Source organism: Corvus hawaiiensis, chromosome 27, assembly GCF_020740725.1.
Source record: "Corvus hawaiiensis isolate bCorHaw1 chromosome 27, bCorHaw1.pri.cur, whole genome shotgun sequence".
Classification (NCBI taxonomy): Eukaryota; Metazoa; Chordata; class Aves; order Passeriformes; family Corvidae; genus Corvus; species Corvus hawaiiensis.
The window spans coordinates 1,723,399-1,750,719 of NC_063239.1; the positions used below are offsets into that span (position 1 = coordinate 1,723,399).

Sequence of the window (27,321 nt, forward strand, 5' to 3'; positions counted from 1 at the left end):
TTCCCTGAATTTTGGGATTAAGTTTGCTGGCTCTAAGCAGCATTCCCTGAATTTTGGGATTACAAACACTCGCTCCCAAGGGAAAAATCAGGGCCTGTGACCACAGTCTGGAGATTAAAGTCTCAACATTCCATGTCCAGCTAATCCCAGATAGGCCCAGCCCAGCTGATGTTGTTGACAGAGTTGTCCCATTCCCAAAGCACAGCATCCCTCTTTGGAGCTGGCTGTAAGCAGCACTCGCTGGATTTTGGGATTAAACTGTGCCATTTGTGGGGTTTCTGCAGGAATTAGGGCCGGGCCTCCAGCCTGTGCCCGGGGCTGGAGTGGGGGGAATTCCCGGGGTCTGAAACAGCCACTGGCACTGGAGAGGAGGGAAAGGAGAGGAATTCTTTCTGTCTGAGCTGTGGGAAAGGCAAGATGGGGGTTTGAGGGGAGATTTTGGGGCGTGGGGGAAGGTGGGGTTGTGGGGAATTAGAGATGGAGCAGCTCTGCCGGGTGGAAAGGCTGAGGGAATTGGGAATGTTCAGCCTGGAGCAGGGAAGGCTCCAGGGAAGGCTCCCAGTGCCTGAAGGGGCTCCAGGAGAGCTCGAGAGGGACTTGGGATAAGGGAGGGAGGGACAGGACCCAGGGAATGGCTTCCCACTGTCACCTCTGACAGCAGAGAAACTGCCTTAATCCAGTGGGAATTACAGCTAAAAAAACAGGGATATGGGCAAGAAAAGTGTGGAGCTTCCCTTGGGAGAGGTGTGTGTGCATGTCCCACCCCTGGAAGTGCCCAAGGAGACGCTGGACAGGGATGGGAGCAATGGATGTGCAGCAATTCCCCACCCTCTGATGCCACCTTTTATTGGGAAGGGAAATTGCACTGGGCTGGGCAGCAGCATTAGAGGAAATAAATGGGATATTGGGATATTGGGAAGGAATTCCTCCATATGAGGAGGGGAGGGGCTGGATGGAATTCCCAGAGGAGCACCTGGATCCCTGGAAGTGTCCAAGGCCAAGCTGGAGCAACCTGGGATAGTGGGAGGTGTTCCAGGTGGCAGGGGGTGGATGGGATGGGATTTAAATCCTTCCAACCCATTCCAACCCATTCCTTGATTTTGTGACACCTGGGAACGCTGCACCCACCACATGCAGAAAAATGCAGCCACTGAGCAGTTTCTCACCTGGAAAAGGACCCCAAAATGCTGGAATTCTGCATTTTCCATCCCTCTCAACCCCACTAAAACTGTCAGTGGCTGGGAGGTGTTTTGTGCTTATTTTTTTATAGAAATTCACCCCATAAATGCATCGTTTTTCAAGGAATTCAGACAGTTTTGGGTAAACCAAGGGAGGAAAGGGAGCTGGAAGCCATCCAGGTGCTCTGGTGTGAAAGGAGGGCTGGTACAAGGTGGATTTTGCTCTATTTTGGGGGGAAAGGGAATGAAATAAGTCCATGCACAGCTCCTGTCCTGTTTTAAAAACTGGGGAAACCACCAGAGTGGTAAATTTTAAATCTAAAAGTCCTTTCTAATCTTCCCAAAGAGCTGAGTGAGGTGAAAAAGGGGGGAACTCGGAGCAATTTTGGACACCGTGGAAGTGAGGTGGCATGGGAAAGGGTGAGGAGGAGGCCAGCAGCCATCTGTGCTCCAACCTGGATCCCGTTTGGACAGACAGGGATGAACTCAATCCCTCTTCAATCTTTCCAGGCTGTGAACAGGGAGTGTAAACAGCCCTGGAGTGACTCAGACATAGCTCAGAAACTGAGTCAGGCTTGAGAAGCTCAAACTGATCAAATTCGGGGATTTGAGCCAAATCTGCCTCAGATCAACAGCCCGGCCTTGGCCTTGGGGCTCAACTTTGCCTCCTGCCCCGGGAGCTCCTGTTTGCTTGGATTTGGATGTGGAAGTAGAATAAAAATGGGAAAGACCCTTTAATAAGACTTCCCTTGAGCAGGGAGTGCGAAATGATTTCATTCTGGCAGATGGCAGTTTGTGGATTTGGGGTTTTTTTTTAGTGAAGGGAAAAGCAGGGAAAATTTCCTCCCCTTCCCTCCTTGCTCCTCCCCTATCTGTAAATCCATGAGCAGTGGTAGGGAGTGGAAGTGTTTAAGCCTTGATTATTTTTCCAGCTGGGAAGGAGAGGATTTATGCCCCATTTTCTCCTTTTTAAAAAAAAAAAAAAAAAAATTTAAAGCAATTGGTTCTGAATTAGGCCCTGTCTGGGCCTCACTCTGAGCTGAGCTTTGCAGATGGGCCCAGCTGGGTGTCAGTGCAGGGTTCCAGGGCTGGGATAGGCATTCCCAGAGCTGGGATAGACATTCCCAAAGCTGGGATAGGCATCCCTATAGCTGGGATAGACATTGCCAGAGCTGGGATAGACATTCCCAAAGCTGGAATAGGCATTCCTATAGCTGGCATAGGCATTGCCAGAGCTGGGATAGACATTCCTAGAGCTGGGATAGACATTGCCAGAGCTGGGATAGGCATTCCCAAAGCTGGGATAGGCATTCCTATAGCTGGGATAGGCATTGCCAGAGCTGGGATAGACATCCCTATAGCTGGGATAGACATTCCCAAAGCTGGAATAGGCATTCCTATAGCTGGCATAGGCATTGCCAGAGCTGGGATAGACATTCCTAGAGCTGGGATAGACATTCCTAGAGCTGGGATAGGCATTGCCAAAGCTGGGATAGGCATTCCCAAAGCTGGGATAGACATTCCCAAAGCTGGGATAGGCATTCCTATAGCTGGGATAGACATTGCCAGAGCTGGGATAGGCATTGCCAAAGCTGGGATAGGCATTCCTAGAGCTGGGATAGACATTCCCAGAGCTGGGATACCCATTCCCATATCTAGGGCAGACATTCCCAAAGCTGGGATACCATTCCCAGAGCTGGGGGTGACACTGAGTGATTTAAGGTTCCCCCTCCGGTTGTTTCCCTGTTCCCTCACGCTCTGGGTTTGCTCCCAATTCCAAGGCCGGGCTCAAATCCAAGGTGTTGCATCAGCATAACCTGCCCTGCTGTGCCCAGCCCTGACCACGTGGAGCCACAACTGGGCTTTAATCCGGTTTTTCCAGCTCATTCCTGCTCTGCCAATCCCATGGAGTCCAAGCTCAGCTTAATTCTCTGCTGAGCCAGCAGTGGGGCATAAAAACCCCGATGTCCCCCGAGTCCAATGTCACCCAAACCCTGCTGGGTCTGACTTTGCTAATCCGGGATCTAAACGCAGACTCTGGGCTCGCTCCTGGCTTTTGCTGTGCCCAGCAGTGCTGGAATGTTCCCCAGGCTGGGCTGACACCGACACTTCCCAGTTTAAAACCAGGAAAGGTCTCCTGTGTGAGAGTCCAGCTCTGAGCAAGGTGAGAGAGAAGCTGGTCCAGAATGCTGATAAATTCACATTCTGCTGCTGAAAAAAAAAAATACATTATAATTAATTAATTAATTATTAATATTGATTGGTTGATGGATTGATTTAAAAATTAATAAATAAAAGCAGCTGGTCTGGGCACACCCAGCTCTGTGGGGAATATTCCTGGGAATGATGGGGCTGCTCCAAGGGATGACCTAGGGGATTTTTTCCCCCTTCCTGCCACTGTAAAACACCGTGATCCCACAAAAGCTGGAGCAGGACTCTTCCCTGGAACAGCTTTAGCACTTTATAAATGTCCCAGGCCAGGCTGGACGAGGCTTGGAGCAACCTGGGATAGGGGGAGGTGTCCCTGCCATGGACAGGGCTGGAATGGGATGATCCTTAAATCCCTCCCCATCCAACCAGTCTGGGATTCCATGTAAATAAACACCCAGGAGGCAGCAGGATGGGTGATGGAGCCACCCAGGATTATCCCCAGGGAATATTTCCTGGCTGGATTTCTCACACTCCTGCAGCTCCACTCGGCCCCTCAGGCCTGGTAATGAAAGGGTTTTCCCTCGGGATAACTGTCCCTGTGTGCGCCCCACAGGCACTACCACAGCATGGAGGTGTTCACCCACTACGACCTCCTGAACCTCAACGGCACCAAGGTGGCCGAGGGACACAAGGCCAGCTTCTGCCTGGAGGACACGGAATGCGAAGCAGGTCTGTGCCAGAGCCCCACGTCCCGGGAATTCCCTCCTCTTCCCAAGCAAGGGATGACAGCTGCCAAGGGCTGAATGTGGCCTGGCAGGAGCCAGGAACCAGTCCTGGGAGGATGGGTGGGATGGAGGGATGGAGGGAGGGATGGATGGATGGGATGGAGGGATGGGATGGAGGGATGGGATGGAGGGATGGGATGGATGGAGGGAGGGATGGAGGGAGGGAGGGATGGAGGGATGGATGGGATGGAGGGAGGGAGGGATGGATGGGATGGAGGGATGGGATGGAGGGATGGGATGGATGGAGGGAGGGATGGAGGGAGGGATGGAGGGAGGGAGGGATGGAGGGATGGAGGGATGGATGGAGGGAGGGATGGAGGGAGGGATGGAGGGAGGGAGGGAGGGAGGGATGGATGGATGGAGGGATGGATGGAAGGAGGGATGGATGGGATGGAGGGAGGGATGGATGGAGGGAGGGATGGATGGGATGGAGGGAGGGATGGATGGAGGGAGGGATGGATGGGATGGAGGGAGGGATGGATGGGATGGAGGGAGGGATGGATGGAGGGATGGATGGGGGGATGGATGGGATGGGATGGGATGGGATGGGATGGGATGGGATGGGATGGGATGGGAGGGATGGATGGATGGATGGGATGGGATGGATGGAGGGAATAGATCAATGGGACAGACAGATGGAAGGATGGATGGAATGGAATGGGATGGATAGACGGACAGAGGATGGATGGAATGGGATGGGATGGAATGGATTGATAGGATGGATGGAGGGATGGATGGATGGACAGATGGAGGAATGGATGGATGGATGGATGGGATGGGACGGGATGGATGGATGGAGGGATGGATGGATGGATGAATTGGATGAATGGGATGGGGTGGACGGGTGGATGGATGGATGGATGGGAGGGATGGATGGGATGGGATGGGACGGGATGGATGGATGGATGGATGGATGGATGGATGGGATGGGGTGGACGGGTGGATGGATGGATGGGAGGGAGGGATGGATGGATGGATGGATGGATGGATGGAGGGATGGAATAGATCGATGGGACAGACAGATGGAATGAGATGTACAGACGGATGGATGAATGGAATGGAATGGACAGACAGATGGACGGATGGACGGATGGACGGATGGGAACCCCAAGGTCCCCGGTTCTCTTTTCCACCCTCAGCTCCCTCCATCCCAACTCTGAGCTGCTCCAAAACCCCAACTGTGCATTTTCTGCTCCCTGCCAAGCGAGGAATCCCAGAAGCCTCCAGCGCATGGGGTTGGAAGGGGGCAGCTCCTTAAACCTCCCCCTCACCACCACACCAGGACCTTAGCACTGCCCATGGGGAACAGCCAGGAATTTTCTGGGAATCCAGCTGTGGATTTAACACTTTTTGCCTTTAACTTTCATTTAGATGTGCAGAAACAGTACGAATGTGCCAATTTTGGGGAGCAGGGGATCACTGTTGGCTGCTGGGACGTTTATCGGCACGACATCGACTGCCAGTGGATCGACATCACCGACGTCCCGCCCGGGGATTACCTCTTCCAGGTGGGAAAAACAGCATTTGTGACACTTGTCCTGCTTTTATCCTACCAGTTTTATCAAGAATTTACCAAATCAGTTGATTTGACACTTCCCACTTCTGTTTCTAAAGGGATTCTATTCCCAGATGCCTAAAAGGTAAAGGATTATCCAGCAGGATTACAAACACTCGCTCCCAAGGGAAAAATCAGGGCCTGTGACCACAGTCTGGAGATTAAAGTCTCAACATTCCATGTCCAGCTAATCCCAGATAGGCCCAGCCCAGCTGATGTTGTTGACAGAGTTGTCCCATTCCCAAAGCACAGCATCCCTCTTTGGAGCTGGCTGTAAGCAGCACTCGCTGGATTTTGGGATTAAACTGTGCCATTTGTGGGGTTTCTGCAGGAATTAGGGCCGGGCCTCCAGCCTGTGCCCGGGGCTGGAGTGGGGGGAATTCCCGGGGTCTGAAACAGCCACTGGCACTGGAGAGGAGGGAAAGGAGAGGAATTCTTTCTGTCTGAGCTGTGGGAAAGGCAAGATGGGGGTTTGAGGGGAGATTTTGGGGCGTGGGGGAAGGTGGGGTTGTGGGGAATTAGAGATGGAGCAGCTCTGCCGGGTGGAAAGGCTGAGGGAATTGGGAATGTTCAGCCTGGAGCAGGGAAGGCTCCAGGGAAGGCTCCCAGTGCCTGAAGGGGCTCCAGGAGAGCTGGAGAGGGACTTGGGATAAGGGAGGGAGGGACAGGACCCAGGGAATGGCTTTCCATTGGAAAAGGGGAGATATGGATGGGATATTGGGAAGGAATTCCTGGCTGGGAGGGTGGGGAGGGGCTGGGATGGAATTCCCAGAGCAGCTGGGGCTGTCCCTGGATCCCTGGAAGTGCCCAAGGCCAGGCTGGAGCCCCCTGGGACAGTGGGAGGTGTCCCTGCCCATGGCAGGGCTGGCACTGATGGGCTTTGAGGTCCCTTCCAACCCAAACCATTCCAGGATTCCCTGACTGAGCCTTTATTCCCTGATCTGCCTTTATCCAAGTCATTTCTCTCTCTTTGCAAAACAATTTGTATTTTTATTTTCTGCTAAAAAAACCCCAAACCCTGCTGTAAAAAACAACTGATTCTGTATCCTGCCAAATCCCCCTTTCCATAACCCCATTCCCTGTCCTTCCATCCCTCCCAGGTCGTGATCAACCCCAACTACGAGGTGGCAGAGTCGGATTATTCCAACAACATCATGAAATGCCGGAGCCGCTACGACGGGCAGCGCATCTGGATGTACAACTGCCACATAGGTGAGGGCTGCTGCCATGGGAGTCCTCCAAGAGGGACAGGGATGCTCCAAGGGTTCCTCTCAGACAAGGAATTGCATGTTTTCCCCTCATGAAAAGCTCTGGTGCAATCCCAGTGCCGGAATAAGCGCCTCGGGAAACTCCTCCTTCCCAAAATTAAATTATTTTGCCAAGCTGGGAACTCTTCAGATCACAAAGCTGCTCTTGGAAAACAAAAGAAGCAGTGGGAAAGAGCCCTCTGTGCCTGGCAGGAATTAAAATGCCCCTGGAATGTCAGGGAAAACGCAGTTTTCTTGGAAAAATGTAGAATATTACCATTTGGCGTCTTCTTTAGGTCATGGAAATATCGAAGCCAATTTAATTTAAATTTGGCTTAGTCCATTGTCAAAACCCTTTAAAATGGAATTAACTTGGGGACTTTTAAGGACTGCTTTTACCACAGACAGTGAATTAACACAACTCCCTGCCCAGCTCCAAACACAACCAGCTTGGAAAATTCCCTCCTTCAAGGAACGTTTTTTCCTGGAAAAACAACAACAACAAAATCCACGTAACCACTGATTTTTCTCATTATTTTGTTGGGATTTTAGCAGAAAGCTCTCGTCTTGTGTGTCACATTTCAGATGTGACCTAGCTGAGAGAAGTGAAGCCCATTGGGATGGGCTCTGCAGCTGAGCTTGGAAATATTTCCAGTTCAAAATCAAGGTTTTAGCTCTCATTGTGTCCTAATTAGAGAGAAATTAGGGTTTGGTGCTGGTTCAGAGCACGCCGAGCCCTCGCACCCTCACAGGCCTTGTTAGGCCTCACTTCATTTTTCAGCACCAAACCAGTGACATTTGGGTACTTGAGTCTTGCAAATCCACAAAAAGACTAATCCAGCTCTCCTGGGGACTCCTGGTCGTGCCACTTAGGCTAAGATTTAATTAAAGCTTAATTTAATTAACCCCAAACCTTTGAGGCCTTCATTTCCAGGGCACTGGTTCCACCCAGTCCCGGTGTTCCCAGGTATTTTCCCTGGGCTCTCCCAGTGTTTCCAAGTGGTTTTCCCTCTTCCTGCTCACCCTGTGCTCTCCTGGTATTCCTGAGTGTTTTCCCTGGGCTCTCCCTGTGTTCCCAAATGCTTTTCCCTTCTCCTGCTCTCACCCTGTGCTCTCCTGGTATTCCTGAGTGTTTTCCCTGTGCTCTCCCAGTGTTCCCAAGTGGTTTTCCCTCTTCCTGCTCACCCTGTGCTCTCCCTGTGTTCCCAAATGCTTTTCCCTTCTCCTGCTCTCCCGGTGTTCCCAATTGTTTTCCCTGGGCTCTCCCGGTGGGTGTTCCCAAGTGTTTTCCTTGGCTCTCCCTGTGTTCCCAAGTGTTTTTCCCTCTTCCTGCTCACCCTGTGCTCTCCTGGTGTTCCCAAGTGTTTTCCCTGTGCTCTCCCTGTGTCCCCAAATGCTTTTCCCTTCTCTTGCTCTCACCCTGTGCTCTCCCAGTGCTCCCAAGTGTTTTCCCTGGGCTCTCCTGGTGTTCCCAGGTGTTTTTCCTGGGCTCTCCCAGTGTTCCCGAATGTTTTCCCTGGGCTCTCCCGGTGTTCCCAAATGCTTTTCTCTTCTCCTGCTCTCACCCTGTGCTCTCCTGGTATTCCCAAGTGTTTTCCCTGGGCTCTCCCGGCGTTCCCGAGCGTTTTTCCCTCTTCCTGCTCACCCTGTGTTCCTGAGTGTTTTCCCTGGGCTCTCCCAGTGTTCCCAGGTGTTTTCCCTGGGCTCTCCCGGTGTTCCCGAGTATTTTTCCCTGCTCCTGCTCACCCCGTGCTCTCCTGTGGCCTCTCCAGGTGGCTCCTTCAGCGAGGAGACGGAGCAGAAGTTCGACCACTTCAGGGGACTCACAAATAACAACGTGTCCGCCCGGTAGAATTCCCACTAATTTAAGGAAGCCAGGACTCCTGCTCCGGCCCTTCCCGAACCACTGCACCCCCAGGAAATCGAGCCTCAATCAAACTCTGAACTTCAGGGGAATCCTTCCCTGAAGAAGCCTCTCCCTCCCCGGTTTAGGTGCTCAGGCCACCCCTCGGTGCCTCCTGCAATTCCAGCCCCGCTCCTGGCGGGAGCTTCCAGCTCCCCTCGGCTCCGGCTCTTCACCATTCCAAGGATTTCTCCCGCACTTTGCAGCACCACCTTTCCTCACAGGCGAGCACCCCTCGCCTCGGGTTGGGTGCCAGCCACCTAGAAGTGCCTTTTCCCTTCATTTCCAAGGATTATTTGGGAATTTCCAGCTCTTTTCCACTCTCACCGCCTCCGTTTGTGCTGCTGCTTCCTGCACTCGGCTCCTCCTCAGCACCGACTCCAGCAAGGAAATACAAGGAAAGGGAACAAAAAGAAGGAAAAAAGGAGCAGCTTTTTGTGAGCAGAACAGCGTAAAGCTGAATTTAATAAGTGAAACGCTTGGATCCAACAGCTCTGGAGGGGAGCAAAGGCAGAACATGGAATTTCCCACGGAATCAGAGCTCCCTGAAGCCACCCCTCAGCACCCAGAACTCGGCAGATTCCCGGGGATGAGGCCTCAGGGCTGGGAATTCCCATCCCGCAGGGATCATCCACCCAACAGATGCTGTGCCCATCCAAAAATCACCTCCCAGCTGGATATTCCATCTTTTCCTAAAGGATGAATCAGGCAGGGTGTTGTAGCCTCGTGCACCTTGCAGAGGGAATTCCTGGCTCTCATCCCCAGGGATCTGCTCCTGTGGGAATTCCCAGTGGTGCTCCCTGCGCTCCTCTGTTTGTTTGAGGATGCTTTTTTTTTTTGCCACAGAGCTCCAGCCACAGCTCATCCCATAAAAACCTTTTCCCTGGGGAAAAAAAAAAAAAAATCACTTTAGAAGCCTTTGGGGTATTTCTTCTCACAATTCCTGGAAGTTTGGGGGTTTCCCCTCTTTTTCCACGTCCTGGATTTCCGGCTGATTCCGCAGGGGATTAAAACTGGCTGCAAACTTCCCCAAAACCCCACCTCACAGGGATGGTGTGAGGCTTAAAAATGCAGAAATATTTGGAATATTTGTTATTTCTCCAGTGGCCCAGAGGGCAGCTGGAAAAGGGCTTTAACCTCCTGGCAACTGGGAAACTCCATTTTTCCCTCAGAATTCCAGACTGGAGCATAAGCAGAGCCTGGGATGGGGGTGGAAGCTCACCTTAAACAGGCAAAGTCTGGTTTTCCTTCCCTACCGAGCAGATCCCCAACTTTCCCCACCACCAGGGCAAGGTCAGGCTCTTTAAACTCCATAAATAAGGAGAAAAATCCCTAAAACTTGCATTCCCTGCCTGTCAGTTTCCTGGGATCTCTGAACAGCAACATTACAACAAACATGGAACAGATTTTTTAACTCCTGCCCTTGCTTAAGACTTGAATTTTGGCCTAAAAACTCCAATTCCCCTCCTCTTAATTCCTATTTTTTTTTTTTTCTGGCAAAACAGAGCAGGAATAAGGAATAAAGACAACAATCTGCTGCCCCAGATGCTTTCAAACACCCAACAAAGAATTCCAGCACCTCCCAAGGCTCCGGAAAAAAAACCTCCTTGAACAAGAAACTTCCCCCATTCCCAACTTTTCCAAGCTGGTGCTGATTCCATCAAGGATCACCCCCGTGGCACTGACTGCTCTGCGTGTGTTTCACTCCTTTCCTGGGAGCTGAGCCGCGTTATTGCTCCTGATCCAAGGATTCTGGCTGGAAAACTTCCATCCCCGTGGCCTCCTGCTGCCTGTGCTTCCAGCCCAGCGCGTGGGATACGAGCCTCCTGGCCACTGCTGTGTCCGTCTGCGGCCTCTCTTTGCCCAGGTGAAGGAGTTCTAGGGAAAAATGGGAAAAATTGATCCAGCTGGGGATTGGGTAGGGAGCGATTGGTGGCTAAATCCCAAAAATCCGCCCTCTGTTCTGCTGTTTGGTTGTTTGATCTGCATCAAATCCTTCGATCCCTGTGAATAAATCGGGGTTGGTTGTTCCTAGGAAGATGCAATTCCATGTTTTCTGGTGGAATTTCCAGAGGGGTTTGGTCGCTGTAAAGCTCCAGGTCTCTTCTGCTGGGGTGGAAAATTGTTTCCCATTCTCTTCCAGGAACCATTCCTGGCAAAATTCCCAACATCCCATCCCCGTGAAAAACCCGGGCAATTGATCCGTGCTCCATAAAGCTTGATCCCAACTTAAAACTTCTCAAAACCAGTGCCTAAATCCTTGGAAAACAGCAAGGAAAAGGGGGGAAAAAATAAAAAAATCTGCATTTTAAATAATATCTAAATATTTGGGAAGCCCTTTGGTCAGTGCCCTCCATCTCTTGGATTGCTGCAATTCCATCTGCAAGGAAGAAATCCACCAAAATGTTACCAAGTCCACAAGAATTTGGATTTGGGAATTCATTCATTCATCCTTTACGAATTTGCAGAGAGTTTTTATCCACACAGCAAGGGGGGGGGAGGGGGCTTTGCTTGTTTTTCCAGGAGTTTCATTGATAAAGTTATTAAAAAATAAATCATTAAAGAGACACTGCCAGCTAATTAAAATCCAGATTTGTGTTTGGGAAAAGATCCATTTAAAGCAGATACCAGGAGAATTTCTGTTGAATTATTGTATTTAATGATTAATTTGAATTTAACCTGATTCACAAGAGTGAATAAATGAAAAAACAGATGAAGGGGAGATGCAAATAAATCCAATTTTTGGCTGTTTCCCTTCAATCCAGCAGTGCTGAAAACTCAGGAATTTGTCACTGTGACAGTGTCCCTTTAAAGCATTGAAATTGGAATTTATTCCCACTGCAGTGAGCTGGAAAATCCCAGGAATTGTTGGTTCAGAGTCTCTGCTGCTGCTGAGGTTCATGGCTTTGCTTTCCTGATCAATCTGATTGAAAAGGCAATGAAACCAATCAATCAATCAATCAGTCAGCTGATGGCAATCAATCAAACGATGTTCATGGCTCAGCTTCACCATTTCTCCTTCCTGAATAAAATTATGCCAACCACAAGGACTGGGTTTGTCTCATTGGGATGGTGCAGGGGGAGAGGGAAGAGAAAATTCCTGGGAGATTTTATGGCTGGGGCCGTGCTTCCAAAAAATCCCAATTCCAGCACAACCCTTCCCTTCCACAGCCCCAAAAGAGCAGCAAATTACACCAAAAAACCCCTAAATCTGAATTTCAGCAGAATTCCAGGCTCCACACCACAGCTCAGTGCCGATAAATCCACAAAAAACCAATCCAGCAGGGAAATAATTGGTCCTGAATAGGGATTTCCTCCTGGTTTTGTCACCTGGACCGACTCAGGAGTGGGAAATCAAAGGAATGTGGGATGAATTTTCGGGGAATCTTGTCTTACTTGGTCTCTGGAGTGCCTTGATCTTGGATTGTTTCGTTGCATGGATCAGGGGCCGGATCTTCAGGCAGGGATAGCGGCGGCCCAGGGCCTGCGACGCTGCAAGGAACAGAAATTGCTGGAATTAACCCCAAAAAGCTCAGAATTCCACTCAGTAATTCGGGCATTTGCTCAGGACTTGGACTAAACCAGCTGGAGTCGTGCTGGGCACCTCAGGAAGAATCCCAAAAAATCCCAAAAAATGTTCTTTTAAAGGAATTTTGTCACTTTTTAGAGAAAATCCCCGCCCCCCCCCAAAAAAAGAGCAAAACCTGCTGGGATACAGGAGGATGGAAACCTCTCCAGGGCTGGCTCTGACCTGAACTTGGGGTGTTTATCCCCAAAAAAAAAACCAGTTTGCCCAGAGTTTTGGTGCCATCCCACTCCCAAAGTCCCTGGGAGGTGACTGGATGTTTTTAGGAATTTTTTCCAGAAAAAAAATAGAAAAAAAGTGAAAAAAGAGATGATGATGATTATTATTATCATCATCATCATCTTTAATTCCTAAGAGTGCACAAATCTGCATCCAAAGCAATTCCAACCCAGTTCCCACACCCCACCCCAGGAATTCCAGCTTCCCAAAAACCTTCCAGGCTGGAAAGGACCAGGATAAAAAAAGATGGGATGAGCCCTGAGTGCCTCTGGCTGCGGCTCAAGCCCAGCAAAAATCCCACTGCAAACCAGTTCAGGGCACTGGGAAGGGGCTGGGAGCTTTGGGATCCCTCAATCCCAGCCCCAAATACCTGTGGAGAGGCTGGAAAAGATTCCCAGGGCGTGGGTATCGTCCACCCACTGGATTTTGAAGCCGCTCTCGCTGCAAGGAAGGAGAATAATTTTCATGAACATCCACAAAAAGGAAGCCCCAATAAAACCCAGCAGCCCCAGGAGGGATTTTTAGGGTTTTGGGTGTTTTCCAAAGCATTATTCCCATTTTAAATGGGGGCAAAGAGCAGGAAAAGAAGGAACAAAGGACATTAAAAGTGCCCTTTTCAAGGCCACAGTAGAAAATTCCCCCAAAATTCTCCTTTTCCCCTCAAAGCCAACCTCAGTTTCAGGGATATTGTCATTTTTGAAGTGCTTCCCAAACAGCCCCCAAGCTCAGGCACAACAGTAAAATCCAAGGGTTTATGAAGGGTTTCAGGGTGAAAATCCCATCAAGAGTCAGTGGGAAATGGGAATTTGGGAGCAGGAATCCAATCCCTGCTCCACTGGATCCACCCTTCTCCAGCTCTGCTTCACTCCCAGAGCGTGGAAAAACCAATCTGAGGAACACACACAGCAGGCAGGGATGGTTAAAATATGATTTTAAATCCTGATTTCAATGGCATTTTAAAATAGAATTTGTGGGGTTTCATTGAAGGGATCTGTCGAGGGAATGTTCACATCTAATCCAGGAATTATCCCAAGGGATGGAGAGAGGAAAACAGGGAATGGTGCCTTTGACAGGAGCGAGAGGAACTCAGAGCTGGGCCCAGCTCTGCCCTCACTGAAGAATGATTTAAGTTTTATTATTTATTTTATATATATTATATATAAATATATTTAAGTATATTAGTATTTAATATTATTAGTAGTATTTATTTAAGTATATGAGTTTTAAATCGTCATTTAAATGTATTTTTAAAGTAGAATTCATGGGGTTTAATTTATGGCAACTTTATATTATATTAGTATTTATTAGTAGTATTTATATTATATTAGTATTTATATTTTATTAGTATTTATTTAATATTAGTAGTAGTATTTATTTAAGTATATTAGTTTTAAATTGTCATTTAAATGTATTTTTAAAGTAGAATTCATGGGGCTTAATTTATGGCATCTTTATATTATATTAGTAGTTATTAGTATTTATTTAATATTATTAGTTGTTAGTATTTATTTAATATTATTAGTAGTATTTATTTAAGTATATTAGTTTTAAATTGTCATTTAAATGTATTTTTAAGGCAGAATTCACGGGGTTTCATTTATGGCATCTTTATATTATATTAGTAGTTATTTTTAGTATTTGTATTATATTAGTATTTATATTATATTAGTATTTATTTAATATTATTAGTAGTACTTATTCAAGTATATTAGTTTTAAATCGTCATTTAAATGTATTTTTAAAGTAGAATTCATGGGGTTTAATTTATGGCATCTTTATATATATTAGTATTTATTAGTAGTATTTATATTATATTAGTATTTATATTATTATAGTATTTATTTAATATTATTAGTAGTACTTATTCAAGTATATTACTTTTAAATTGTCATTTAAATGTATTTTTAAAGTAGAATTCGTGGGGTTTAATTTATGGCATCTTTATATTATATTAGTATTTATTAGTAGTATTTATATTAGTATTTATTTAATATTATTAGTAGTATTTATTTAAGTATATTAGTTTTAAATCGTCATTTAAATGTATTTTTAAAGTAGAATTCGTGGGGTTCAATTTATGGGGTCTTTATATTAGTATTTATTAGTAGTATTTATATTATTATTTATTTAATATTATTAGTAATATTTAAGTATATTAGTTTTAAATTGTCATTTAAATGTATTTTTAAAGTAGAATTCATGGGGTTTAATTTATGGCATCTTTATATATATTAGTATTTATTAGTAGTATTTATATTATATTAGTATTTATATTATTATAGTATTTATTTAATATTATTAGTAGTATTTATTTAAGTATATTAGTTTTAAATCGTCATTTAAATGTATTTTTAAAGTAGAATTCATGGGGTTTCATTTATGGCATCTTTATATATATTAGTATTTATTAGTAGTATTTATATTATATTAGTATTTATTTAAGTATATGAGTTTTAAATTGTCATTTAAATGTATTTTTAAAGTAGAATTCGTGGGGTTTCATTTATGGCATCTGTAGAGGGAATGTTCCTTTTCCAGCTCTGCTTCGCTCCCAGAGAGTGCAAAACTAAATTTCAGGAATCACACACACAAAGCAGGAAGAAAAGAATGATTTGAAACACAGCTGGAAATCCTAATTGAAATGTAATTTAGAATTCATGGGGTTTAACCCAAGGGATCTGCAGAGGGAATGTTCCCATCTAACCCAGGAATTCTCCCAAGAGAGGAGGAGGATGTGGGGAGGAAAACGGGAGAGGAACTCCGAGCTGAGCTTTGTTCTGCTCCTGCCTTTATCCAACCTCATTCCCTGGATTTCCCAGGTAAATCTCATCCCCAGCAGCAGCACTGAGCCCTTTTCCTTGGAAACGCTGATGGAATCACCTCATTCCACTCAGGAACTGACCAAAAAAGCTCCTAAAAAACACCTGGATAAAGCCAGGCTGTGGATAACTGCGGGTGCCAGAGCCCTGGAGTAAAGCTGGGCTTTAAACCAGGCCTAAACTGCAGGAAAAGCTCCTTTGAGGCACACAGAGAGGGGAAGGTGGAACTAAAATCCCCAGTTTTGCTCCCCTGGGGAGTTACTCACTGGAAATCTGAGAATATTTCCATGAGATCCTCGGTTTTCAGGGACGAGGGGAAGTCGTAGATCTCGGTCACGTGGCCGAAGTCGCCCTCGCTGACCTGGGCGTCGCCGTAGCCGGAATAATCCACGCTGATCCTCTGGATGCTGACGTCCTTCACCGTCAGATTCCCAACGATCTGGGAAGATCCCGACACAAGAATTAAAACCAAACCAACGGAGAGGGTGAGAGGGTTCCATCCCCTCCAAAACAAGGATTAAAAACCCAAACAACGAGCCAGGGGGACGGAGCTTGACCAGCTCCGAGCCCAGTCCTCACCTCGGCCACTCAAACCCCGTCTGCACCACCCAGGAATCCCAGGGATTCTCCTCCCAGGGACAGATTCCTTCCCTTCTTTCCCCAAAATTCCCTCAAGCCTCACCTCTGCCAGGAGCTCCGCTGTGCAGTCGTCCTCGAGGCCGCTCTGCCTTGTCCCCTCTCTGTCACCTGCAGCCAAATCCAGGCCCCTCCACAGCGCCTCGGCCACATCCGAGTGTTCCTTGTCCTCCTCCTCCTCCTCCTCCCTGCCGCGGGAAGCACCCTCCGGAGCCGACGGATCACCACCACCACGGAGCAGCTCAGGAGCAGCCAGAGCCTCACCTGGGCCCTCCCCAAAGCTCTGGAGGGGTTTTTGCTCCACCTGGCCAGAGCTGGGGCTCTCCTGCTCTCGGCTTTCCAGCGTGGAAAAACTCCGGCCTCCCTCGGCATTCCTGGAATCCTGGTCCCAGGCTGCAGGCGGGGATTTCTTCCTGCTGCTCTCCAGGCTCTGGGCAGCAGCACCTCGGGGTTCCAGCAGCGGAAACTCCGCCACAGCCGGCTCTGTGCAGCTGCCACCGCGGTTTTCCAAGGGGAAGGAGCTTTTCCCACACTCTGCCCCTCCGGCATCCTGGCTGGGCTGGTTTTCCTCTCGAGTTTGGCCCTGGGATTCGCTGCCTTCTGGAATACCAGTGTTGGCACAGCTCAAATCTTGCTCTCCTGCTTCAGGCGGCCGCGTGTCGTCTCCAGAAGGCAGGGAATGGGAACAGTCTTTATCCCGACTTTCCTGCTCACGGGCATCGCTGCTGTTCCCTAAGGATGGCGCGTTTTCATCACACGGAGGACGCTCGGCGCTGCCTTTGCCTGGAACATTCTCTTCCCCAGGCTCCTGCTGCTTCCCAGGGCTGCCTCCATCCTTGCCCCCCTCCAGCTGGGTGTCCCCACTGGAATTTTTGGGGCAGTTTTCACCTTCTGGAGCCGCATCCCCGCCTGGCTCCACGCCGGGGCTCTCCCGCTCCCTCCAATTCGCCTTTTTCCGGATGCCCTTGGGCACGTACAGGGCTTTGTCCGGCTTCTTCCTGGGCGGCCTCGTGATCCTGCCCGAGCCCACGGAGGCCCAGGAGTTGTCCCCGTGGATGTCCCCGGGGTGGCGCAGCCGGAGCCCCCGGCCCCCCCGGCCCCAGGGCTGCGCCGGGCGCTGGGACCGAGGGGGGTTGGTCCCAGGTTTTTGGTCGCTCGGGGTCTCGTTGGGAAGCCTGGGAACGAGGGGATGGTTGGAGGTGAGCGGGGGAAGCCGAGGGATGCGGCGTTTGCCGGAGGAAAAGGAAGAGAAGCAACGAATCCATAAAGAAGTCGGGACAGAGGGAAAATCCCGCTGTTCTTAGGGTCTGGGAGGTGCCGTTGGTCATGGAGACCTTGAACGGGACACGGTGACTTTGTGCTTGATCCAAGGGCTGGAGCCCCTCTGGAGAGAGGCTGGAGGGCTGGGAATGCTCAGCGTGGGGAAGGGAAGGCTCCAGGGCCTGAAGGGGCTCCAGGAGAGCTGGAGAGGGACAGGACACAGGGAATGGCTTCCCACTGCCAGAGGGCAGGGATGGATGGGATATTGGGAAGGAATTCCTGGCTGGGATGGAATTCCCAGAGGAGCTGTGGCTGCCCCTGGATCCCTGGAAGTGCTCAAGGCCAGGCTGGAGCAGCCTGGGACAGTGGGAGGGGTCCCCAGAAGGTGACAAGGGGTGGCACTGGGATGAGTCTCGGGTCCCTCCCAGACCATTCCAGGATTCCGTGAGCCTTGTCCGCTCCAGCCCAACCGGCCCCGCCTCACCTGACGGCCGAGTGACAAATGACCGTCCTCCTCCTCCAGCCCTCTCCCACCGAGAAGCTGCTCAACAATTCCATGTTTTCCACGGTCCGATGGATCAGGTACCTGAGGCGACTGGACAGGGGCGGGAACAGGAGCACCCTGAAAGGACAGAGGGCTCAGCAGGAAGGGATGGGAATGTAGGAAAAATTTAACAACCTCTTCCCCGAGTCATTCCCAGCACGGGACTGAAATCAGAAAAAAGCCCAGCAGGACTTTATGATATTAAAGAGCCCAAATCCCATCCCAGATGTGCAGTCAGACACATTTTACACATAAACTGGAGCGTGGGGAGGCTGGGAATGCCTGACCCCAAGGCCTTGGACTCTCATTCCTGCCTGCATCCATCTGGGAAAGGCTGGGAAGCACCAGCAGAAGGCTGCTGCTGCTCCCCTTCCTCCCAGTGCTCCAGAAACTGGGAATAACACAAGAACGGATCAACAAACCCCACGTTCAATGTCACTGCTGTCACACGGGGTTTGTCCCCGAGCGTTTGACAGCTGCACAGGTGATTTCTTTGCCAAGTATTTTACAAAAAAAAAAGCACTGAAACAAATATTTAAGGTCACGAGAAGCTGGCAGGGAGCTGAGCCCGGCACTGCCACCCCCGCTCCCGTCCAGCAGCCTGGGCTTGGCCACCCCAAGGGCTCCAAAGGTCACTGGATCGGGAACAGATCCAGGCGAACCCAGGGTGAGCGGTGGTCAGTGTAAAAGCCACCGATGGCCACAAAACACCGCTTGAAGGAGCGACCAGAGGAGGGGATCCCACACCAACCCCAGGGGATGCTCCGAGCACCTGGAGCTCCATGGCCAGACCCCAAATGCTGCCGCTTTCACCCCAAAAAAATGATGCAAACCACGAGCCAAAAGTCCCAACGCGTCACTGCTGCTCCCATCGCCCAGGGACTGCCCGAGGAAGCAGGGACGGGTCAGCCCCGGCCACCCCCTGCCCGGGCTGGGCACCCACCGGTGATGCTGCCCCTGCACCATGAAGTGCTCCAGCTCCTCCGCGATCCTGCCCACGAACTCATCCTCGGTGGGCGACAGGAAAACGCCATCCATGGAGCGCAGCGCCAGGGTGGCAGCGGGGGGAGCCTGCCGGGGGACAGGGACACGCGTGGAGGGACAGGGACACGCGGGGAGGGACGGCCACAACCTCCCCCCATGAGTGCCCATCACCCCTGTAAACCTCACCCGCCCCCTCTGCTGCTGCACTGACCCGTCTGCACCCCCTTCCCTGGGCACCCGATATCCCCCTGCCCTGGGCACCCCCGGCCCCCATCCCGCTCTCTGCATCCCCCCGCACCCCCAGCACCCAGCGCTGCCCCTCCTCCTCCCAGCGCCACGTGCTGCCTCCTGTCCCCGTCACCACCCCCATCCATCCCCGAGCCCCCATCGCCCCCATCCCCGCACCCTCGGACCCCCCGTGCCCCCCGCTCCCGCACCCCCGGTGTGCCCCCCAAAGCTCCGGCCGCCCCGCCCGGGGTGCCCCCGCATCCTCACCGCCAGGCCCGGCCGAGCGGCGGATGCCGGTGCGGCGCCTGCGCCTGGTCCCGGCTCCTCCCGCTCGATCCCGGCTCCTCCCGCCCGGCCCCGGCTCCTCCCGCTCGGCCCCCGGCTCCTCCCGCCCGGCCCCGGCTCCTCCCGCCCGGCCCCGGCTCCTCCCGCCCGGCCCCGGCTCCTCCCGCCCGGCCCCGGCTCCTCCCGCTCGATCCCGGCTCCTCCCACCCGGCCCCGGCTCCTCCCGCCCGGCCCCGGCTCCTCCCGCCCGATCCCGGCTCCTCCCGCCCGATCCCGGCTCCTCCCGCCCGATCCCGGCTCCTCCCGCCCGATCCCGGCTCCTCCCGCTCGGCCCCGGCTCCTCCCGCCCGGCCCCGGCTCCTCCCGCCCGGCCCCGGCTCCTCCCGCTCGGCCCCGGCTCCTCCCGCCCGGCCCCGGCTCCTCCCGCCCGGCCCCGGCTCCTCCCGCCCGGCCCCGGCTCCTCCCGCCCGATCCCGGCTCCTCCCGCCCGGCCCCGGCTCCTCCCGCCCAGCCCCGGCTCCTCCCGCCCGGCCCCGGCTCCTCCCGCCCGGCTCTGGCTCTCCTTGCTTGATCCCATCTCTTCTCTCCTCGTCCCGGTCGTCCCGCTCGGTCCCGGCTCTTCTCTCCCTGTCCCGATTCTGTCCTTCTCCATCCCGGTTCTTCCTCCCCGTCCCGGTTCTTCCCTCTCCATCCCGGTTCTTCCTCCCCGTCCCGGCTCTTCCCTCCCTGTCCCAGTTCTGTCCTTCTCCATCCTGGTTCTTCCTCCCCGTCCCGGCTCTTCCCTCTCCATCCCGGTTCTTCCTCCCCGTCCCGGTTCTGTCCCTCTCGATCCCGGTTCTTCCCGCCCGTCCCGGCTCCATCCGAGCCATTCCCACGCTGGTGCCAGGAGAGATCCTGGCTCTGCTCTGTCCAAAGCCTCCCGGCCAGAGTTAATCCCCGCTCTCTCCCCCTCCTGAGCGCTCCACAATCACCACCGAGATTGCGGCGGCCGCGCCGGATTTCTCAAGAGCCTCTGCCGGGCTCCTGCGGGCGCTGGGGACGCTCAGGCAGCCCTGACCCCGCCTGGAGCTGCTTTCCTGGGAAGCCATCCCGGCCTTTCCCTGAGGAGAGGAGCAGCTGAGGTCTCCAATTTGGAAGCAAATCAGGCAAGGCATCACCCCACAGCAGCCGCGTCCCGTTATCCTCCCCTGTGCTCGTTCCCCCCTTTCTCTGCTAAATCCGTTCTTCCTAAAATTCCTGATTTTTTCTTGCTGAAAAATCACTTTAAGGACAGCAGCCATTCCCTATCCCGGGCTGTCCTCCTGCAATTCCAGCTGGGAATGGAGCTGTGGACACAACTCCTCTCTTCCTGCCTGCCCCAGCCTAATACACTAAAATCATGGAATGGTTTGGATTAGGAGGAACCTCACATTTTTCCCGTCTCCCTGCTGACTTCCACACGGATTTGATGCTTTTCCTCCTTCCCCTCTTTTGCAAATATCTCCTTACTTGTGTTCCTCTGCTCCCCACCCAAAACCCCAGAACCTGTCCCCAGGTCACCCATGGAAAATCCAGAGCTCCTGGAAGTGACCTGGAGGGTTTTTTTGGGATTAGAGGGCAGGATCAGGCACAAATCCTGACTCAATCCCTGCTCCGGGATCAGCCCCAGGTAGGAATAATTTCACTCACCTGAGTGTGTAATTTGGGATGGGAGGAGGAGGAGGAAGAGGAAGAAGATGAGGAAGATGCTTCCCGGTGGAATTACAGAGGAAACCTGTGCAGGAAAAGAGGGGGGAAAGCGCCGCATTCTGCAGCCAGGTAAACAAGGGACGTCTGTGCCCAAGCCAGCCCCAGTCACACCAGTTTGGAGCTGTTCCCGTTTCCCAGTCTGCCCGCAGGAATGTCTGTAACACGCAGGGATTTGTTCCAGAGCCTGGCAGGTTTGGGCTTGGCTCTGCCACCACCTCGTCCCTCCTGCTGCCAGGCCCGGGGAGCTGCCAAGCCCCGGGTCAGAGCTGCTGCAGGAAAATGCAGAGTAATTAAACACAGGTAATAATTGGGCACAAAAAAAGGGTCACTGGAGCCTCTTCGTTGTCTTTCCTCTGCAGGTTCACCCTGCAGCTCGTCACAGACACCGAGCTGTTCGTTGTCCTCCGATCCCTTTACAAACAACCCTGGATTCAGCCCCCGACCTTTGCCACGAGCCTCAGGAAACTCTTCCAAAAGAGTTTTGGGAAAAGCTGGGCACTCCAATTCCTTCCTGCCGCCAAGCCAGGAGTCCCAAGTACCACACAACACCCTGAATTATAAATATTAATTATAACTATTAATTATAACTATTAATTATAAAATATTAATTATAAATATTACAGCAGCGTTCGGATTAAAATCAGTCGTTTGAGGGGTTCCAGATGATCGTCCCCATCTCAGACCAACAATTCCTTCTCTAAATCAGGCTGAAAAACCCCAAGGTTGTTTTGGATTGGCCCAAAATCCTCCTCGCTGTCGCACGGGGAGATGTCGTGGATGGTGTTGGGTCCTGTCAGTGCTTCCCTAGAAAAATCCCGAAGTCCCCCGCTCCCCTCCCAGGCTGATCCCGCTGTCCTGGGCTCTGTTTGATAATTAGCGGCGCTCTGTAATTAGCGCTGGCTGATTTCTCCCTTTGTTGCCGTTTGCCGGGGAGGGGGAGACGCTTTCCTGCCGTGCCGGGGAGCTGAGGGCGTCTGGGATTCCCGGCGGGGATGAGCCGGGCTTAATCAGGCGGGGATCAAAACCTGATCCTCCCCAAAGCCACCGTCACGGCTGGAACGGAGCGCCGGGAGCCGCTCCTGACCCCTCTGATCAGACAGAACATTCCAGAGGTTGATTGGGAGCACGGGGAGCTTCTCAAGAGGCTTCGTGATTTGAAATGAGAAATGAGGCAGCTCCGGAGGCGGAGCGGAAGGATCCGGAATGAAATGGAGCAGGAAGGGAATTAGGGGGAGAAAAAAGCGAAAGGAGAGGGAACGGCCTCGGAACGGGAGGATCTGAGAGATGGAAGCGGTGGTGGAGGTGCAGAAATCAAGAAAATGTTGATTTTCTGCTGTTCCCTCTGAAGGGCTCGGACACGCTCATTCCCAAAGGTTCCAAGCGTCCAAACCCCTGGATTTTAGGGATCAAACCCAGCTGTGGTCCCCGCCAGGACCACCCCCAGCCGGGCAATCCCAGCTCAGGGACGCTCCGAGGCTCCTGCCCCGGGGCCAGAGCAGATTTCCAGCTGCCAAATCCTTCCTGCAGCCCGCTCCAGACACAGCAGCTCCCGAGCAGAGCCCCGGGGCCCCGCGGGAGGCGGCGCGGCCCGGCCGGACCTGCAGGGCGAGTTCCTGAGGGTGCGGACAGCCGGAGGCGAGCCCGGGAGAGTCGCCCTGGCAAATCCTTCGCCTCCTTCCCGCTCATCCCGCTGGTTTTCCGTGGCCGGAGGCGCCGCTCAGCATCGTCCACCGAGCTCCAGGCAGCTCTGGCCAGCTCTGCCAGCAGCAGCTGGCACCCAGCGGGCAGCTGGATTTGGCCAGTGCCCACCCAGCAGCCCCAGGCCAGTGACCAGCTGGATTTGGCCAGTGCCCACCCAGCAGCCCCAGGCCAGTGACCAGCTGGATTTGGCCAGTGCTCATCCAGCAGCCCCAGGCCAGTGACCAGCTGGATTTGGCCAGTGCCCACCCAGCAGCCCCAGGCCAGTGACCAGCTGGATTTGGCCAGTGCTCATCCAGCAGCCCCAGGCCAGTGACCAGCTGGATTTGGCCAGTGCTCATTCAGCAGCCCCAGGCCAGTGACCAGTTGGATTTGGCCAGTGCTCATCCAGCAGCCCCAGCCCGGTGGCCACAGGACACAGGCAGTGGCCAAAGCCGCCGCTCTCCCCACAGGCACAGCTGGGTTTTCATTTCCCGACCACAGAGAGGCTCAGGAGACCACACCAGCTCTGCTTTCTCTGCTGGAGTCACCAGGAAAGTGAATTCCAGCCCTTCCATTTCCATCTCTTGCAGAAAGTGTTGGGTTTTTTTTTTCCATGGGTGAACCGGAGAAAGCAGCAACACAAATCCCTGCTGCCCTCCTGGGCTGGGGCCAAAATCCAGTCACAAAAACATGGCCGCAGACACCTGGAAAACCTCCGTGGCTGTTCCACAGCTGGCAATGCAACCAGAGTGGAACACTCACAGCATCCTCAGCTCCCCAGAGAACCGGCAGTGCCGGCAGTGTCCCAGCTTCCCTCTCTGCTGGGGACATTCCCACCCCCCTTTCCCACCCTGGATTCAGTGGAAGGTGCCGCTGGCCAGCGGGGGATTCCTCCCCAGCGAGATCGGGGTTCCACACTCGGGAATGCTCTTGTGAGGGGGAGAGGAGCCCGGAGATGCCCTGTCCAAGGACACCTCGTGGTTCTCCACCTGCAGCACAGCGTGGGGCAGCAGGTGCGGGTGGCCGAGGGTCTCCTCAGCGCCGCGGTCAGTGCTGTCGGGGTGGAAGGACACCAGCTCGTTGCTGAAGGTCACCGTCTCCACGGCACTGCCCCAGCCCAGCAGGGAGGCAAAAGCCCTGCGGAATTCCGCGTTGAAGGCGTAGATGATGGGATTGAGGGCGGAGTTGGCCCAGCCCAGCCAGGTGAAGGCGCTGAGCACCGTCCCGCTGACGCACGGCAGCGCTCCCCGGTCCCGGAGCTCGGCATCGCAGAAGGGCACCAGGCAGTTGAGCACAAAGAAGGGCAGCCAGCAGCACACGAAGACGCCCACGATGATGGAGAGGGTCTGCAGCACCTTGGTCTCCTTTTTGAGGGAGTTCCTCAGGGAGGTTTCCCGAGGGCTGCCCGGGCAGCTCCGGCCGTGTCCGGCCGCCCTCTCCAGGGAGCAGATCCTGCGCAGCTGGCGCCGGGTGATGCGGAAGAGGCGGCCGTAGGTGCCCAGCATGACGGCGACGGGGATGTAGAAGCTGATGAGGGACGAGGAGATGGCGTAGGTCCTGCTGAGGCTGGAATCGCAGCTCCCCTCCTCCGCGGAGCCGTTCAATCCCGGCTGCGCTCGGCTGGGCAGCTCCCGGTCCTTGTGCCACCGCAGCTGCACGGGGATGAAGGAGATGAGGAGGGACAGCAGCCAAGCCACCCCGATGGCGACGAAGGCCACGCGCTGCGTCACCATGCTCTGGTAGCGGAAGGGGCTGGCGATGGCCCAGCAGCGCTCCAGGCTGATGAGGCACAGGTGGAGGATGGAGGCCGTGCAGCACGTGATGTCAAAAGCCACCCAAATGTCACAGAAGGCCCCGAAGGGCCAGAAGCCCAGCACGTCCGTGGCAGCTCTCCAGGGCATCACCAGCACGGCCACCAGCAGGTCGGACACGGCCAAGGAGACCACGAAGAGGTTGGTGACCTTGGAGCGCAGGTGTCGGAACCTGAGCACGGCCACGCACACCAGGGCGTTCCCCAGCAGCGTGGAGAGGATGAGCAGGGACAGGCAGGCAGCTGTCACCACGCGCAGGGACACCGAGGAGTGGCTCTGCTCTGCCCAGCTGGTGGCATTGGGCACGTCCTGCCCAGCTCCTCCTGCCGAGGGGTAAAACCCATCCATGGCTTCCCCGCTGATCCGGTCCTGCCGAGGTTTCTCAGCTGCTCGAGTCTCCGGCAGCATCCAAAGCCCGTTTTCTCTGTTCCCACGGCGTCTCCGGAGCCCCAGCTGCAATCCCGCCAGGGGAAAAGTGCTGGAAGCTCTCACTCCGTTCCAGGTCTCTGCTGACAGCGTTTGGATTCTCCCTCCTGCCCCCCACCCGCTTCCCTTCCTCGGCTGCTCCCGGGAGCCGGCACTCACCTCCGGGGGCTGCGAAGGCTCCGCCGCGAATCTTCCTCCCTCTCCTCTCTCCTCCTCACCTGCCGGTGATCCTGTGCCTCCTGCAGAATTCCCAGATCCTTTCCGTGGCCGGGCCGGGATTTGCTGCCGGGAGCAAAGGGAATCTGAGCTCCCTCTGCTCCTGCAGCCCCTCCCTGCTCACAAACCCCGCTGCTCTTCCCTCCGGAGCCAATTCCTCCGGATTCCACTCGGGTGGGATCTGACTCTGCCCCTCGGATCTGGGAGAGTGCGGGAACCCGCAGGGTGAGTCAGTGGGAATTCGGTGAGAGGGGTGAAGGGGGAAATAACAAAAATCCAGTCGGATTTGAGGGTCCTCAATGCAAATGAGCCCAGGAATTTATTGTGGTCTCTGATTTCATTGCCCGGGTGCTGCGTCACAGCTCAGAGACGGCCCCACAGCAGCCACGGCCCAGAGATGGCCCCACACCATCAGAGATGGCCCCACATCATCAGAGATGGCCCCACGCTGGCCACACCATCAGAGATGGCCCCACACCATCAGAGATGGCCCCACATGTTCAGTGATGGCTCCACACTGGCCACGGCTTAGAGATGGCCCCACACCATCAGAGATAGCCCCACATCATCAGAGATGGCCCCACATCATCAGATATGGCCCCCCAGCAGCCACAGCTCAGAGATGGCCCCACACCATCAGAGATGGCCCCACGCTGGCCACAGCTCAGAGAAGGCCCCACACCATCAGAGATGGCCCCACATGTTCAGAGATGGCCCCACACTGGCCACAGCTCAGAGATGGCCCCACGGCTATCAAAGATGGCCCCACACCATCAGAGATAGCCCCACATCATCAGAGATGGCCCCACATGTTCAGTGATGGCCCCACACTGGCCACGGCTCAGAGATGGCCCCACAGCAGCCACAGCTCAGAGATGGCCCCACAGCAGCCACTCCTCCGTGTCCTGCACTGGTGCAAAGCTGGCATTTACGGCTCCAGTGCGAAATTCCTTCTCCAGGAAACAAAAAAAAAGGAAAAAACCACGTCTAAAAAGTCCTGTAGAAACCCGGAAGTTTTTTCTTTCTGAAAGTCCCACACAAAGCGGCCTCAGATCTTCTTTCAGCGCAGAACCAGGGAGGAGGCTGAACATCACCCAGACATGGCTTTTAATCCTTGATAAACGGATTTTACTTTCACTGAAGTGGCGTAAAGTCGCTTCTCTTTCAGGTTCATTCCTGAATTCCCAGCTCAATCCGCATCAGCTTTCACCTCAGGGATAACTGGAAACATCAACCAGAAAGTCAAGATGCTTTTCCAGGCAGGTGGGGATGTGGCACTTGGGGACACGGGTTGGGGGTGGCCTTGGCAGAGCTGAGGCCGCACTTGGTCCTGGTGCTCTCCAAGGCCTTTGCCAACCTTAACAATTCCAGGATTCTGTAGCTTGGAGCCCTAAGGAGGAGGAGGAGCTGCCCTGTGTCCTGAGGGAGGATTTCCTGGGAGCCTCCTGCCTTGGCATGGGCCACCAGGAGCTGCCAGTGCCACCCCTGCTGCGATTTACTGAGGGGACAGATCAGTGCCAGCCCTGCCCTGTGTGACAGATCAGTGCCACCAATGCCCTGAGTGTGACAGATCAGTGCCATCCCTGTGTGTGACAGATCAGTGCCACCAATGCCCTGAGTGTGACAGATCAGTGCCACCCCTGTGTGGCCACCGCTGCTCTCTTGAGGAGAAAAGCCTCCCTGGAAAAGCGAGGTGGGGAAAAGCAGGACGAGCTTCGCGAATCCTGGGCACAAAACAAGTTGGTTCAGCCCTGATCCCGGAGCGTGGCCCTGGGGCATCCCTGACTCTGCCCTTCCCCGTCAGCTCAGGGGGAAAGAGCCACCAAAGCTCCCCGAGGCAGCTCTGCCGAGCCCGGGGAGAGCAGGAGCTGCCCCGAGCCCTTCCCAAGGGATGCGATATTCCCTGCGAGCACAGCCCGGGCTGGCTCCCAGCGCAAGCCCCGCGCTCGCCGGGCTGTGCGGGCGCTCGCCCTCCCCGTGTCACGGCGCTCGCCCCGAGGTTTGTTAATTAAGCCTCATTAGCGCTGCTGCCGGGGCTGTTCCAGGGAGCGCCGGCAGGTGGCACCAGCGGCCGGCGCAT

The 27,321-nt window shown here is 53.5% G+C and overlaps 3 protein-coding genes across 5 annotated transcripts in view; 1 reads left to right on the forward strand and 2 right to left on the reverse strand.

Annotated features, from left to right (window-relative positions):
• LOXL2 (lysyl oxidase like 2) overlaps positions 1 to 10,345 on the forward strand; it is a 52,439-nt gene extending 42,094 nt beyond the window's left edge. The window contains exons 11-14 of the mRNA XM_048287410.1: positions 3,943 to 4,058; positions 5,486 to 5,622; positions 6,770 to 6,881; positions 8,689 to 10,345. Of these exons, the coding sequence (XP_048143367.1) occupies positions 3,943 to 4,058; positions 5,486 to 5,622; positions 6,770 to 6,881; positions 8,689 to 8,768 (445 nt within the window). The 3' untranslated portion in view covers positions 8,769 to 10,345. The remainder of the gene's footprint in view (positions 1 to 3,942; positions 4,059 to 5,485; positions 5,623 to 6,769; positions 6,882 to 8,688) is intronic.
• Positions 10,346 to 10,365: 20 nt separating this feature from the next.
• Positions 10,366 to 21,169, reverse strand: R3HCC1 (R3H domain and coiled-coil containing 1). 3 transcript variants are annotated; one of them, XM_048287414.1, is made up of 8 exons: positions 21,049 to 21,169; positions 18,827 to 18,954; positions 17,824 to 17,961; positions 16,126 to 17,254; positions 15,710 to 15,882; positions 12,995 to 13,065; positions 12,216 to 12,311; positions 10,366 to 10,697 (listed from the first exon to the last, which is right to left on the reverse strand). In XM_048287414.1, the coding sequence occupies exons 2-8, from the start codon at positions 18,919 to 18,921 to the stop codon at positions 10,549 to 10,551; spliced, it is 1,851 nt and encodes a 616-aa protein (XP_048143371.1). In that variant the 5' UTR covers positions 18,922 to 18,954; positions 21,049 to 21,169; the 3' UTR covers positions 10,366 to 10,548. The 3 variants fall into 3 exon arrangements, with proteins under 3 accessions (XP_048143371.1, XP_048143369.1, XP_048143370.1); XM_048287412.1 differs by lacking the exon at positions 21,049 to 21,169 and adding an exon at positions 19,363 to 19,444; XM_048287413.1 differs by lacking the exon at positions 21,049 to 21,169 and adding an exon at positions 19,305 to 19,323.
• A 2,391-nt stretch (positions 21,170 to 23,560) lies between these two features.
• Positions 23,561 to 25,083, reverse strand: LOC125317563 (D(1) dopamine receptor-like). Its single transcript, XM_048287415.1, has one exon. The coding sequence runs from the start codon at positions 25,005 to 25,007 to the stop codon at positions 23,646 to 23,648; it is 1,362 nt and encodes a 453-aa protein (XP_048143372.1). The 5' UTR covers positions 25,008 to 25,083; the 3' UTR covers positions 23,561 to 23,645.
• Positions 25,084 to 27,321: the final 2,238 nt, after the last annotated feature.